General features: G+C 41.3%; 1 protein-coding gene across 2 annotated transcripts in view; it reads left to right on the top strand.

The window, feature by feature from the left end:
* LOC131103805 (protein shisa-8) overlaps positions 1–17,029 on the top strand; it is an 88,377-nt gene that overhangs the window by 32,478 nt on the left and 38,870 nt on the right. For both annotated transcript variants that reach the window (XM_058050357.2, XM_058050356.2), the window contains exon 4: positions 6,010–6,125. In XM_058050357.2, the coding sequence (XP_057906340.2) occupies positions 6,010–6,125 (116 nt within the window). The remainder of the gene's footprint in view (positions 1–6,009; positions 6,126–17,029) is intronic.

Here is a 17,029-nt window from a genome sequence, read left to right as displayed (position 1 = left end):
CGACAGTAAGATTACCGACACCTCCTGAGCATCATCACCACGTCTTTGAATGCATCATCTGAATGCTTTGGGGTTGTATTGGAGTTCATTTTATGCTTGGAAATGCTAAATTCAGGCGACATTTATGAAGCTTTTGCTTAAATATGGATTATTTTTGACTAATATGCCGCATGACAACGTGATTGCACTCATATTTCCTGTTCTACTGCTTTGTTTTTTTTCCGTTTGCAGCCATTTAAGCTTCCACGTCATCATCACGTGCCACACTTATATCCCAGTGGTTGTCAGCCTGATCCCGTTTTTGCATTCTAAGCATCGGAATGATATCAGAATGATTCATATCAATCCACAATCGGCTGATTCAGCAAAAACAGATGAGCAGTTATTATGCAGTGTAAACTTTCAACATGCTCGGTGACATTACTCGTTACGTCTTTTCCCAGTTGGCATCCAAACGGATGTACTGTGGCCGGGAATGAAGCCGTGAAAGGGAAAGCATGAAGCCCATTAACACCAGCCGTGGCAGGGTGTTGTACAAAGTGTCACATGGGCAGGAAAAAAAAAATGAGTTGTAGTCGTAGTAGTAGCAGTGGCGGCGGTGGCGGCGGTGGCGGCGGCGGCGGCGGACGGTCAGTCAGATGAAACATGACAGATTGTCAAAAACATTTGTGTTTGAAATACTACGTGTCATTTACAGTGCTATTATCCATCCATCACCTATCTACAGGAAGGTCGCATTGACCTCTAAACTGCCGTAGCATTCAGTGGGTGAATATGTGCTTTACAGGACGACTACAGCTCATGAAGATGGGGGGGGGGTATTTAGGAGGTGTTGGACTGCTGTAACCATAGAGGACCATATTATTGCTGATTAAACAGAAAAACAAAGGTTGGACTCTAACAGCAACATAACCAAACCTAATCCTATTTTCCATAAAAAATAATATCAATCCAATGAACATATTTTTTATAGTCATAACAAACAACTGAAATACCTATAAACACATTAATACAAATGAAGGGGAAAAAATTGTTGCCAAGATCAATGGCAACGCCACCTTCCTGTTTTGCCATGAGTTATTTCTCAAATTCAGTCATGTTTCCCACTTCCAGACTCTACTTTTGCTTGGATCACGGCTGCAAGACAACCCAAAATGGGGGCAAAGAATTTGCACATGGGAGCATTTTGATAAAAAAAAAAGAAATAGTGAGAAACTGAAAAAATCGAAAAAAATAACTCATGGCAAAACAAGAAGGTGGTGTCTGTGTTGATTTGGCTGCCAAAATGTGTCATTTATGTGAATTTAAAAATTGTTTTCTGCATGTAAAAGTGTACTATACTGCATGTATACATATATTCATGCACACCGAGTAATAAGTCAGCCAATAGAGACGGACATGAAGACGGGGGGAAAAAAAACATACATAAGTCGCACTGTAGTTCACAAAATTCAAGACCTAGAACAAGTTATTCAGCATTCTAGCTACATTTATAGGTCAGAAAAGATGACTATAGGCTCAATTAACACAACAAGGGAGGGGAGTCCAACAAGTTCACCGAGTTCCCGATCTCATTCCACATGACCGCATCCATCAAGTTCAGCATGACATTTAAAAACTATGCAGTTATGAAAAAGAGAAGAGAGGGCAGAGGTCAGGATGGACAGGCCCAGCAATGCACCAGTGCTATGAAAAAAAGGGGGGGGGGGGCTCGGAGTGTGAAGCCGGGGCGATGTGACAGACGGGATTAGAGGAGCAAAGAGACCGATACATAGAAAGACAGACGGACGCAGAGAACAACAAGCCCTTTTAAGCATTCTGCAAGGGGGGTGAAAACACAGGGGGGGGGGCACACAGATCCCTTTATTATGGAAAATGAGAGCAGGGAAGAGAGTGGAAGACAGAAGACGGAATGGAATGGAAGTGGACAGATATTAACAAGATGAAAGAGAATTGGCCGGCGATGAGAAAGCGCAAGGGCAAGCGAGATCACAGGGAGAACATGGCTACATGATGTTCCTGACGTCTCCTCCTCGTACTCGTCCTTGTGTGGGATATCGCCACGGCCGCGTCCTCGTTGCGAACAACAAACACGCCGTGTTTGCTCATGTGATCTTCTAGTACAACAGCCGACTATTTAGCAAGCTTTTTGCTGAGCATGACACTTTACGTTGCACTGAACTTGCCCCATTTTAACGATGAATGAGTGTTTTCTCTGCACCTCCTTTTTCATTTTACTTAAGCCCTGATAGGCTCCAGCATGCCCCCATAGAAAATGGTAATGGTTTAATTTCATTTGAACATGCATCAGATTACAATTGAATGCATCCCATAATCAGTTCCCAGTTCCACATGTCCAAAAGGAGTAGGAAAAAGCAAAGCTTATTAAATCCTACCCCTCCATCTGGTACTTTTACAATCAGTAACTGTTACATTTGTTCACTTCCTGCTTTCCTAATGTAATTTTATTTAAATTCTATTTAAATTTTATTTAAATTAAATTTTAATTTAATTTAATTTAATTTAATTTAATTTAATTTAATTTAATTTAATTTAATTTAATTTAATTTAATTTAATTTAATTTAATTTAATTTAATTTAATTTAATTTAATTTTATTTTATTTTCTTTTACTTTTATTAATTTCATAATAATAATTGTATAATAATTTAATCATTTTAGATCATATTTCAAGTATTGGATGACATTTTTAGGTAATTGGCTATTTTTAGCCTTATGCATTATTTTATAGCTGTTTGAAGATAAACTATATCAGCAAGTATTTGAAATTTTAGAAGTTAGAGTTAGTATGTTCTCTGTAGGCGGCATTATGAATTATCCTTACTGGCCTTTTTTGCAGTACATTTAGAGAGTGAAGATTGCTTTTATAGTTATTACCCCATATTTCCACACAATAAAATATGTTCAGGGTGTCGCAAGATCTCGATAAATTCCAACATGACAGGATTTCTCGTTGAAAATGTCTCGTGGGCGCAAGGCCTGGGATATTTTAACGATGAATGAATCACACAATACATGAAAATTAACTCAATTTATTGCCATGTGTATGCGTGTCTGTTTTCCTGGTAGGAAGAAGGTTCACTCTGTGCATTGTTACATAGAACAACAGCAAGAACGGAGTGAGCCTGTGTTCTCTGTTCTCTGTAGGCGGCATTATGAATTATCCTTACTGGCCTTTTTTGCAGTACGTTTAGCGAGTGAAGATTGTTTTTATAGTTATTAGCCCATATTTCCACACAATAAGTAAGATATGGTAGAACAAATTTTGCTTTGTTCCAATATTGAAATATTTCTAGATGGTTGGATGGATGGATGGATGGATGGATGGATGGAGCAACCATTCATATTTGACTACATCTACGCAAGGATGCATTCTACAGAAACATAGCTAGAATGTCCAGGTGATCCTCGGGTCTTGTAATAAACAAAGAACACCTGATAATCTACTGGAGTGGCCCTGCATGCATGCAGGAATCGAACAAAGCGTGGACTAAATCTCAGAGGTCACACTGTTGGTGACTGCCTTTTATTGCCGCTGTTGCTGGTGTTTTATGTTTACTGCTCTTATAACGGCAGGGAATCATTTTCAGACGGATATTAAACTTTTAATGCTGGTGTTAGGAGCTGGGAAGTAAAAGTTTACTGATTGCTGGCAGAGGCCGTTACTCAGTCTGAGCTTTGATGCTCGCAAATACCGGAAAAAGTAGCGGGAAGAGGGGGGGGGGGCAAACTATTCAAAAAAGAGCAGTGAAGCATCCGAGCGTATTGGAGTCGACTACGACAAAGTCGTTCACGTTGGAGATTGCTCCTTACCGCTATTACAACATTGGTTCTGTCGCTGCTGTTTTGCACTAATCTCTTGTTTAACGCGGTAAAGTGTTCACAACCCTCTACATATAGTTTAACATTATTAGAGCCCTCTAGACATGACATAACACCCCTATAGTGGGTGGGGGGTGGTGGGGGGGGGCGAGGACATAAAGTAGACCGTGTTATGAGAGGTTTTTATTAGGGATTGCTGTGAGATAATTCAACACTACAGTAAGATTACAGCAGTGTAGAATACTACACATCATCACCATGTCTTTGAATGCATCATTTGAATGCTTTGGGGTTGTATTGGAATTCATTTAATGCTTAGAAATGCTCAATTCAGGCAACATTTATCAACCTTTTGCTTAAATATACATTCTTTTTGACTAATAGGCCGCATGTAAGCATGAAGCAGTATGATTTATTCATGAATATATTTTTGAACAATGTTACACTTGTTAATAAGTTATTATTATTTATTCAAAATTATGTAAATTTTTTGTGCAATTTACTGTTTATGCTGAACATTGTAGTTTTATATTTGATGTCATCTATTTATTCTCCACATTATTATTATCATTTATTATTATAGGGGAGCTATCTATCGATCTATCTATCTATCTATCTATCTAAGTATCGATCCAAGTGTCTATCTAAGTATTGATCTAAGTATCAATCTAAGTATCGATCTAAGCATCTATCTAAGTATCTATATCTATCTATTAATCTATCTATCTAAGTATCTATCTAAGTATTTATATCTAAGTATCTAAGTATCTATCTAAGTATCTATATCTATCTATCTATGTATCTATCTAAGTATTTATATCTACCTATCTAAGTATTGATCTAAGTATCGATCTAAGTATCGATCTAAGTATCGATCTAAGTATCGATCTAAGTATCGATCTAAGTATCTATATCTATCTATTAATCTAGCTTTCTAAGTATCTATCTAAGTATTTATATCTAAGTATCTATCTAAGTATCTATAGGTATCTATCTATGTATCTATCTAAGTATCTATATCTATCTATCTATGTATCTATCTAAGTATTTATATCTATCTACCTAAGTATTGATCTAAGTATCTATCTAAGTATTGATCTAAGTATCGATCTAAGTATTGATCTATGTATCTATCTAAGTATTTATGTCTATCTAAGTATTGATCTAAGTATCTATCTAAGTATTGATCTAAGTATCGATCTAAGTATCGATCTAAGTATCTATATCTATCTATTAATCTATCTATCTAAGTATCTATCTAAGTATTTATATCTAAGTATCTATCTAAGTATATATATCTATCTATCTATGTATCTATCTAAGTATCTATATCTATCTATCTATGTATCTATCTAAGTATTTATATCTATCTATCTAAGTATTGATCTAAGTATTGATCTAAGTATCTATCTAAGTATTGATCTAAGTATTGATCTAAGTATTGATCTAAGTATCGATCTAAGTATTTATATCTATCTATTAATCTACCTATCTAAGTATCTAAGTATTTATATCTAAGTATTTATATCTAAGTATCTATCTAAGTATCTATCTACTAAGTATCTAAATATCTATCCATCCATCCATCTAATAAGACCGTGTGGTCAAAACGAGCTGTGTTTTCCTTTCCATTTTCACATTTTGTAAATAAGCGTTTCTCCAATTATCGCTGCTTCCAAGGAACTTCCCGACCTTTTGCGGAAAAATCCATGTATGTCATCTTATGACATAATAGCCGTTGTTTCCATTGTGCAATTCTTCACTAACCTCAGAATAAAAAAACCTTCCACAGGAGTTAGCTAACTCAAAGTAAACACAGCTAAATGTCAAAAGGAAGCTGCAAAGTAAATAGGTTATGCTAATATCTGAAGATGGAGCACGATATCAACCAAATGAAACATTTACGCTGTTTAAAATAGAACCACCTGGCCTTTGTTTCCTGCTGCAGGTTTGCATGGGAATGTTTCTGTTTTCCTTTTCAAGGCGGCATCAGAACGCCTTCAAAGACTGTTTAGACGCGAGATATGTCAACATTATTATCGTGCAGGATTGTATCATATTGTATCATACGGTATCATACGGTATCATCCTCGGAGGTAGCATCCAAGTGTTGACTTTCTGTCTTAGTTGTGTTTGCTTGGTGTAACGCTCTTCTTCCTCTCCTCAGGACTTTGACCGAGCTGCTGAAGCAGCCAGGCGAAGCGGGAGTTGTGGATGGAACCGGAATTCACCACCCGATTGGGACCAATGGGATCTCGGCCAGGGCGTTACGCTCCAACAACGGTCAGTCCTCACGCAAAAGCTTACTCACAAACTGACAAGAGAGTCGGCCATTTTTGTTTCTTAACATTAGTTTGGGTGTAGGGACTAAGAAGGATGGGACGCAATGACAAAGAACACACACACACATATATGAATACTTTTGGGACATACAGTGAACTTTTACAGCTCAACTCCCCGTAAGGTCCTACAATCCAGAACTTGGCTAAAATATAAAAAAATATTTCTAAAATAGCGAAAAATTCTACAAATGTAGTTAGAATGTTGTATTCTAGTGTTAAACCATGCCAAAGTTTCCGATAATGAGGTTTCCGCATTTGGAATTGAGCCCTGAAAAAACTTTGGAATGGCTCAAAACGCTTGGTTTCAAAAGGCGTGGTAAAACAGCCTCTTTGTGATGTCACAGAGGGACGGATTTCCTTATATGGGCATGGCTGTAAGCCAGCAAAGCTCTCCAAAGCGCCGCCAAGCGATGCTACTCTGTTTACTTGCTAGCTTCCTTCCTGATTCCATACCAGCTAAAGAAATACATTAGTGGCGAGTGTGACCAACCACAGCGGAGTGGGCGTGTCTAAGTGGAATAAATTTAAAAAAAGCCAGTTTTTACGGGAACCACGAAATCCAAAAAAATACAACTGAATAGGTGCAGATTCTGGAAGAACTCTAAAGCTTTGAATAAAGTAGGGCTGCACGGTGGTCGGGTGGTTAGCGCGTAGACCTCACAGCTAGGGTCCCACCCTCGGCTATCTCTGTGTGGAGTTTGCATGTTCTCCCCGTGCATGCGTGGGTTTTTTTTCCGGGTACTCCGGTTTCCTCCCACATTCCAAAAAAAAAACATGCTAGGTTAATTAGCGACTCCAAATTGTCCATACGTATGAATGTGAGTGTGAATGGTTGTTTGTCTATATGTGCCCTGTGATTGGCTGGCCACCAGCCCAGGGTGTACCCCGCCTCTCGCCCGAAGAAGACAGCTGGAATAAAGGGAGGGGGGGACAAAACAGGAATATTCTATTTCAACATTTTCTACACAAAGTACAACAATGAGTCTCGCACACAATAAAACTAAAATAAAGTAAAATTACTCAAACAACATGCATGCTAGCTTAATTAGCGACTCCAAATTGTCCATAGGTATGAATGTGAGTGTGAATGGTTGTTTGTCTATATGTGCCCTGTGATTGGCTGACCACCGCCTCTCGTCTGTAGACAGCTGGGATAGGCTCCAGCACCCCTGCCCGCGACCCTCATGAGGATAAGCAGTCGAAAATGAATGAATGAATGAACCTAGCATGTTTTGTGATTGGCTAGCCACCAGTCCAGGGTGTACCCCGCCTCTTTTGAGTGAAGACAGCTGGGATAGGCTCCAGCACCCTCTGCGACCCTCATTAGGATGAGTTTGTAAAATAAATTACCCGCAAAAAATGCTACTTTTGTATGTTTTTTTTTAACAAATTATGCATTTTTGGCTTTGTGCGACTTATAGTCCAGAAAATACGGTATATAATATTTTGGGATGTTACACGCTTGAACCCTGGAATAGAGTATTTCTATTTGAAGTACTACACAGATGATGTCAGTGATGTGACGAGGCCACGACACGGCTTCTATTTAATCAGGATGGCTTCCAACTTGTCTTTTTTGCTTTTTTGCTAGACAATTTGACACGCTCACACTATTCTAGCATTTTTTTAAGCCCCCCCCCCCCCAAAAAAAAAGCAAGGATGTCAAAGGCATACACACAAATATGCTTAATATAACCACGCGTATTTCCACTGGACTGAGACTGAAACTAATGAGTGTATTTCCTGAAGGCTCATTTGTGATGACTGGTGAGGTTGTTGTTGTTTTTTTTGTTTTTTTTTTTTTAAAGGACAAAAGGTCTCCTCTTGCCTCACATCTGTCCTCACTGTTAAACACATTAGTCACATATACCGCTATGTAAATGTGAAGGTGTTATTACTGTATGTATGGTACATGCCATACCGCCATATCATGGTACATGACAGTAGTAACGTTCCGTACACGTCAACACAGAGAAAACATGTCATATATGCCGGTTCGTTTATAATTTATGATCTTATTTTCCAGCCTCCAGCGATCACACACACACACACACACATGCAGTGTTTATTCACACATGCAGACAAAAGACTCATTTTACTTTATAGCTTATAGCTTATTGCTATAAACACATTTTGGCCTCATTTTCACCCCATACTGCGCTTATTAGCGTGCTTTCTTTTGTACCCATTCCTCCGTTTGTTTTCCCCATACTCGTTTGTCACTGTATTTTCCTTCTATAACATCACGATCTGGTTAAAAAATAATATAAAAATAAACAATGTGTGTATTGCGGCGCACAAAAACCACTAGAAAGAGTCCCGCAGAATATATACAAGTTGTGTTTATCATTTCAGCTCTTATGAACTCTTCCCGCTTCCTAATTTTAAGCTTTCCTTCTTCTTTGGCTTCCAACTAAGTTGAAAGCCGCTTGATAAATATGTATATTTTTCGGCTTGTTGGCAAGCAGCGTAGCGGCAAACGGTACGCGGTAATGACAGCCAGGGCGGCGAGATGAAGTCTACCTGATCCTGCTGTGTCAGCTGTCTGTGCACAATTACCTCTCAATTACACTCATTTCCTCCTCCAGGCCAAGGAGATGGGGGGGGCGGGGGGGGGGTGAAAGAGAGACGCAAAGCGAGTCAGTTATCATGCTGGAAGCCCAATTGAAGGTTTCAATGAAATCGAAGCACTTAATGATCGTCATGATTGAATTTGGCCAAAATTATAAGCTATGTTTGAGTAATCGATTACTGAACAATCCGAATCGGAATCAGTTTCAATCGGATGGATAGCATTTCACTTTTTCTTTGCATTTGCAAGACCTTTCCACTCAATCTCTACTTTAATTGGTTCCAGACGCCACCGTAATAAGTGAATAAGTAGGATTCACCATTATTAGAGCCCTCCAGACATGAAATAGCACCCCTATAGTCACATTCCCACTCCTACAGAGCTTTTTGTTCCACTCTGCAGTGGAACAAAACATCTGGTTGACGTCATGCAGTGCAAGGTGAATAAGTAGGATTCACCATTATTAGAGACCTCCAGACATGAAATAGCACCCCTATAGTCGAATTTCCACTGCTATAGATCTTTTTGTTCCGCTCTGCATCTATGGTTGACGTCATGCGGTGCAAGGTGAATAAGTAGGAGTCACCATTGTTAGAGCCCTCCAGACATGAAATAGCACCCCTATAGTCACATTCCCACTCCTACAGATCTTTTTGTTTCACTCTGCAGTGGAACAAAACGTCTGGTTGACGTCATGCAGTGCAAGGTGAATAAGTAGGATTCACCATTATTAGAGACCTCCAGACATGAAATAGCACCCCTATAGTCACATTTCCACTCCACTCCTATAGATGTTTTGTTCCACTCTGCATCTATGGTTGACGTCATGCAGTGCAAAGTGAATAAGTAGGATTCACCATTGTTAGAGCCCTCCAGACATGAAATAGCACCCCTATAGTTGAATTTCCACTGCTATAGATCTTTTTGTTCCGCTCTGCATCTATGGTTGACATCATGCGGTGCAAGGGGAATAAGTAGGATTCATCATTATTAGAGCCCTCCAGACATGAAATAGCACCCCTATAGTCACATTCCCACTCCTACAGATCTTTTTGTTCCACTCTGCAGTGGAACAAAACGTCTGGTTGACGTCATGCAGTGCAAGGTGAATAAGTAGGATTCACCATTATTAGAGACCTCCAGACATGAAATAGCACCCCTATAGTCACATTTCCACTCCACTCCTATAGATGTTTTGTTCCACTCTGCATCTATGGTTGACGTCATGCAGTGCAAAGTGAATAAGTAGGATTCACCATTGTTAGAGCCCTCCAGACATGAAATAGCACCCCTATAGTTGAATTTCCACTGCTATAGATCTTTTTGTTCCGCTCTGCATCTATGGTTGACATCATGCGGTGCAAGGGGAATAAGTAGGATTCATCATTATTAGAGCCCTCCAGACATGAAATAGCACCCCTATAGTCACATTTCCACTCCACTCCTATAGATCTTTTTGTTCCACTCTGCATCTATGGTTGACATGCAGTTCAAGGTGAAGAAGTAGGATTCACCATTATTAGAGCCCTCCAGACATGAAATAGCACCCCTATAGTCACATTTCCACTCTTACAGATGTTTTTGTTCCGCTCTGCATCTATGGTTGACATCGTGCAGTGCAAGGGGAATACGTAGGATTCACCATTGTTAGAGCCCTCCAGACATGAAATAGCACCCCTATAGTCACATTTCCACTCCTATAGATCTTTTTGTTCCACTCTGCATCTACGGTTGACATGCAGTTCAAGGTGAATAAGTAGGATTCACCATTGTTAGAGCCCTCCAGACATGAAATAGCACCCCTATGTTTTGTCAAATTACATCACACTGTTTTAGCTTCAGCTGTTTCAGTTTCAGCTTCAACCAGACCCCCCCCACCCCCGAACCCAAAGACAATATAATGTCTCATCAATGTAACATTACTGATGCCCAGTGACCAGAAGACAACATACAACTATTTTTTGACCAATAATTGGCCATAGTAAACCACAAAACAGCGATCAATGATTCATTAATTTTTATAATGTAAACAACTTTGGTGGTTTACTTCCAGCACAAGCCAGTGTCTACCCAACCAGTCTCAGCTTTAAAGGTAGTATATCTCGCAGGGATGAGAGCAGGAAGAACAACATGAGAGGAAAGACAAAAGTAAACATCGGTGAATTAGGACAAGAAAAGATGAAGGCAGCAACAAAAGAAGCGAGGGTCAAGCAGGATGGAGGTGAAGAGAGACAAGCAAAGAGAGAGCTGATAGAAGAGCCAACATGCTGCTAGCTGCGAGGGGGACAGCTGGTCAGCTGCTGCTCTGCTCTGCTCTCCTCTAGTGTGGGGAGCTGCCCTCAGGACAGCCACCCTGCCCCACACACACACATACACCTGCTCACACAGTTTTACACGCCCCCACACCCCCACACACCCACACTCTCCTCCGCAGATGGTTGCATGTATACATACAAACAACAAACTGCACCCCGAGCTTGCGTCACCTGAACACATCACAGGCAGGCATGCACAAGTGCACGCACTTCATGCCCTTTACTTCCGTGACATGAAGCATCCAGTAATATTATATAATAATATTAAATATAGATGAGATATTATATAGATGACATAGAAGAGAGACAAGAGTAGTTATTTCAGCACCATGGATAGCGCACACGACTCTGAGCCTAATGCGTATATTTACCACCAGTAGGGGGTGCCAAATTAACTTCTCATTCATTTGTAATGGGGAAACTCATTCATTACTTCATTCATTTTCTACCACTTATCCGCATGAGGGTCGCAAGTGAGTTGCTGGAGCCTATCCCAGCTGTCTTCAGGCGTGAGGCGGGGTACACACTGTACAAGTATGAGTCGCACAAGGCCATAAATGCATAATTAGGTAGAAAAAAACATACATAAGTCGTAATTTATTTTACAAACTAATTCATTCATTTTCTACCGCTTATCCTAACGAGGGTCACTGGAGCCTATCCCAGCTGTCTTCAGGGCGAGAGGCGGGGTACACCCTGTACTGGTGGCCAGCCAATCACAGGGCACATATAGACAAACAACCATTCACACTCACATTCATACCTATGGACAATTTGAAGTCGCTAATTAACCTAGCATGAATGTTGGAGTAATTTTACTTTATTTTAGTTTTATTGTGTGCGAGACACTTTGTCAATTAGCATGTTTTTGGAATAGGGGAGGAAACCGGAGTACCCGGTTCACGGGGAGAATATGTAAACTCCACACAGAGATGCCCGAGGGTGGGATTGAACTCGGGTCATCTAGCTGTGAGGCCTAGATGAAACGGGAAACTGTCACAGAAAAGGAAGCATTGTACTCCGAGGAACATTTTTGACGTTGGTTGAGAAATGTAAACACCCCGATTTTATGTTTTGAAATGATCTTCCACTGGTTGCCATATGTACAGAACCTATGCGTCCATTTGTTGCCAGTCGTGCAAATTTTTTATTTTATTTTTTTTATGAGCGTATTTTCTAATGTCAAATGTGCCGTGGTTCATAAAAAGATTGGGCAACACTTGCTCTAATAAACGCCTTACCTCTAATAAACACCCGGTACTCTCTGCAGTTAAGTACATCGACCCCACTGGACACTTTTGCACAAAGAAGGTACATTTCGAACATAAAAAAAAACACCCTGTGCAGAAATATGCACTAAAAGATGGAAGCATCCCAGCTACATTGATGCAAAACTGATGATGCAAACTTTATGTAACTATAAAAATACTGCTATACACGCCAAAACAAAAATGATAGCACGCTTATTTTGGACTTATTTCAGATCTCAGCTTTTAACGGTCCTGTGGAGTGCTGATGGTACAGTATGAGTTCAGAGGTACTTTGGCTGATTTACGTTTTGTTGACGCGTTGCCTTTTGTCAGCGCAGCAAACCGCATGCGAGGTCGAGACCGAAACCTTTCACGACATGTGATACGGTGGCTGGTGAGGGCGGTGCTAAAAAACATGACACGACACGGGTGTAAGCGTCCGACATACACGCGTATGCCCTACTTCCTGTTGCCATCCCCGAGCGGTGCCTTATCAAGGTAGCATACGTATGTTATCTTCTATTCAGCACTAACCTTCACGCAAGCAAACAATGCCCCCCACCGCCCCCCCACCGCCCGTCACGGAGTAAAGAGATGCGCTCCACTTCCACACTGGAAGGCCTCCTCTGTCACGGATTTGCATTTGTGGGGCATCATTTGCATATAATCCCAGTTAGCGGGGAGGGATAGAAGAAAAGAATGTGCGATTCCATCAATGGACGGGGAGTGTTGGATGTGAGATGGGAATCAGTGTGATGTGAAAATGAGTACCGTGGGATCCTGGAGGATGGCTCTTAAGTGGAAAGATGAGAATAGTGGAGGTGGGGGCAGGAGGGGGGGGGTGTTGTTGTGTGTTTAAAGCATCGGCGTGTTTGTTTACATCAGCACGCCCTTGAATACCGTGGAGCGTCATCAGGGCCACATGGGGCCCGTGCCAATTATATCCTCTGCAAGCCGTCACAGAGACGCAGGGGGACATCATTATTATATCGGGAATTATTTGCATTATTTTCCAAACGTGTTATGACATCAATGACTGGTGAATAAATGGCAATAATAATAATAATAATGATGATGATGATGATTATGATAATCATCATAATAACAATAATGATGATAATGGTGATGATGATAGTGATAGTAATAGTGATAATGATAATAATAATAATAATAATAATAATAATAATAATAATAATAATAATAATAATAATAATAAAAATAATAATAATAATAAAAATAATAATAATAATAACGATAATGATAACAATAACAATAACGATGACAATGATGCTAATAATCATAATGATGATAATGATAATAATAATAAAATAAAATAATGGAGAAGAGCGCCATAAACAGCGGCCCCTTATAGGAGTTAGATATGAAAAGTGTACTGGGCACACTGGACTGTGTATCACACGACTTCTCAACGTACGTATGGGCCAATGTCCTTGAATGCACCTCACATTGTGGTAAATGCTATTGGCTAGCTATGCTACCTGGAGGTGCATGCTAAGAGTGGAGACACACAGATGCGGATATCTGCTGGAGAAGAGCACCATCAACAGCGGCCCCTTAAAGAAGTTATTTATGAAAAGTGTACTGGGCACACTGGACTGTGTATCACACGACTTCTCAACGTACGTATGGGCCAATGTCCTTGAATGCACCTCACATTGTGGTAAATGCTATTGGCTAGCTATGCTACCTGGAGGTGCATGCCAAGAGTGGAGACACACAGATGCAGATATCTGCTGGAGAAGAGCGCCATAAACAGCGGCCCCTTATAGGAGTTAGATATGAAAAGTGTACTGGGCACACTGGACTGTGTATCACACGACTTCTCAACGTACGTATGGGCCAATGTCCTTGAATGCACCTCACGTTGTGGTAAATGCTATTGGCTAGCTATGCTACCTGGAGGTGCATGCTAAGAGTGGAGACACACAGATGCAGATATCTGCTGGAGAAGAGCGCCATAAACAGCGGCCCCTTATAGGAGTTAGATATGAAAAGTGTACTGGGCACACTGGACTGCGTATCACACGACTTCTCAACGTACGTATGGGCCAATGTCCTTGAATGCACCTCACGTTGTGGTAAATGCTATTGGCTAGCTATGCTACCTGGAGGTGCATGCTAAGAGTGGAGACACACAGATGCGGATATCTGCTGGAGAAGAGCGCCATAAACAGCGGCCCCTTAAAGAAGTTAGATATGAAAAGTGTACTGGGCACACTGGACTGTGTATCACACGACTTCTCAACGTACGTATGGGCCAATGTCTTGGCAAGGCATTGTTTACATATTCCCCCGCATTAAAGATGATTTAGCAAGAATTGGGGCCATAAGAATTGTTTATATGGCGACCATATCATTTAATGGCGTCTCTGGCCTTTTTCTTCCTAGCCGATGAATGTGTTGGATATGGTAGTCGCTGACGCCCGGCTAAATCAGGTATAAATCAGGCTAACACTCATAGCGCTGCATCGCTGCCTTTATTCTCTCACTATCTTCTCCTTTCATGTCTCATTTTGCCCTCTCCACTTCCTTCTCATTAGCCGGCCTTCTTCGCTCGTCCTCTGCCTGCTCTCAGCGTCTCCCTCGCAGGCGTTCTCTGCGGTTCTTTCCTCTCGCTCTGTCCCCTCTGCTTCCATCTCCCTCTCTCTCTCGCTCTTTTTGCCTTCATTGTCTGACTGAGCCGTCTGATCCCCCCCACACCCCCCCCCCCCGCCTGAGCACTAAGAAGGTCGTCCACAAGTGATCGCAAAGCTACAGTCAGTAGATTTGATGACTTTTATGGACTTCAAAGCCAACTTTTGGAGTTTCTGGAACAGCAATAAAGCTGAGAGGCAATCATTTAGTCAAATAAAGACGTGATCATTTCATAGAGGTAATGGAATTATGGCTAGTCGCCTGTAATCATCATATTCATTCATTCATAGAAAATGAATGAATGAATGCTAACCGAGGCGTACGTTAACGGAGGTTCTATTCTACATGCAAATCAGTGGGTTCTCTCGGAGCCAAACAGAGCTTTTCTTCCTGCATATAAGTGGTAGAAAATGAATGAATGTGCACAAAATAAAACTAAAATAAAGTAAAATTATTCCGACAACATGCATGCTAGGTTAATCGGCGACTCCAAATTGTCCATAGGTATGAATGTGAGTGTGAATGGTTGTTTGTCTATATGTGCCCTGTGATTGGCTGGCCACCGGTCCAGGGTGTACCCCGCCTCTTGCCTTAAAGACAGCTGGGATAGGCTCCAGCACCCCCCGCGACCCTCGTTAGGATAAGCGGTAGAAAATGAATGAATGAATGAATGAGTTCTCCTCCTATTTTGTGTGGAAGTGGTAACTTTTTGGCTTCTTATTTTGTCTTTCCCCACCCTCGGTCATCTCTGTGTGGAGTTTGCATGTTCTCCCCGTGCATGCGTGGGTTTTCTCCCGGTACTCCGGTTTCCTCCCACATTCCAAAAACATGCTAGGTTAATTAGCGACTCCAAATTGTCCATAGGTATGAATGTGAGTGTGAATGGTTGTTTGTCTATATGTGCCCTGTGATTGGCTGGCCACCAGTCCAGGGTGTACCCCGCCTCTCGCCTCGAAGACAGCTGGGATAGGCTCCAGAACCCCCCGCGACCCTCGTGAGGATAAGCGGTAGAAAATGAATGAATGAATGAATGAGTTCTCCTCCTATTTTGTGTGGAAGTGGTAACTTTTTGGCTTCTTATTTTGTCTTTCCCCACCCTCGGTCATCTCTGTGTGGAGTTTGCATGTTCTCCCCGTGCATGCGTTGGTTTTCTCCCGGTATTCCGGTTTCCTCCCAAATTCCAAAAACATGCTAGGTTAATTGGCGACTCCAAATTGTCCATAGGTATGAATGTGAGTGTGAATGGTTGTTTGTCTATATGTGCCCTGTGATTGGCTGGCCACCAGTCCAGGGTGTACCCCGCCTCTCGCCTCGAAGACAGCTGGGATAGGCTCCAGCACCCCCGCGACCCTCGTGAGGAAAAGCAGTAGAAAATGAATGAATTAATGAATGTAGACAAGAGATTGGAATATTCCTTTCCATGTGTACTGTAGTTTTCGGAAAGGTCATTCGGAATGTAAACATTTTTATACATAATGTCGACTTCAGGCATCCGAGGTCAGCGTCCACTTACTATGGCATGAAACGGTTGGGAATTGCTTGTATCCTAGTGTTATCCTACCCAGCATCCGGAATAACACAATAAGGCATAAGACATACGACGTGACTTCACAGACCAAGGTCACGCTTTTGACATTTTGAGTCAGTTTCTTATTGATGGAGACAGGCTGGGTGAAGTGTACCACCTTAGGGTACCACATACTCATTACTGAGTCGCATGACTGCACTTCCTTCAACACACACACACACACACACACACACATGCAGACTCTTACTGTAGCAACTAATAGCCACATTAAAGGCTAGCCTTGCTAAATGATCAATTACGTTAACAGCTCACTTGATGTCGTATCACAACCCTAATATGCAACTTAATGGCTTTGCTGGTTTCACTGGGAGGGAAACAGGTATCACAGCCGTCGCTTTTGATTGACAAGGAGGGCCGTGATGCTAGTCACAGCTTTCTTCGTGTTAAAGGTCGCGACAGGATGTACGATTTTTGTGGCTTGGGGGCCGTATGTGGCCCCCGCGGCTTGTTTTTAAGACACTTTAA

This window comes from Doryrhamphus excisus, linkage group LG16, assembly GCF_037039965.1.
Source record: "Doryrhamphus excisus strain RoL-2023G ecotype Guam linkage group LG16, RoL_Dexc_Guam_v1.1, whole genome shotgun sequence".
NCBI classification, from domain to species: domain Eukaryota; kingdom Metazoa; phylum Chordata; class Actinopteri; order Syngnathiformes; family Syngnathidae; genus Doryrhamphus; species Doryrhamphus excisus.
Note: the sequence above shows the minus strand (reverse complement) of the source record. Positions and strands in the feature narration are given on the sequence as shown.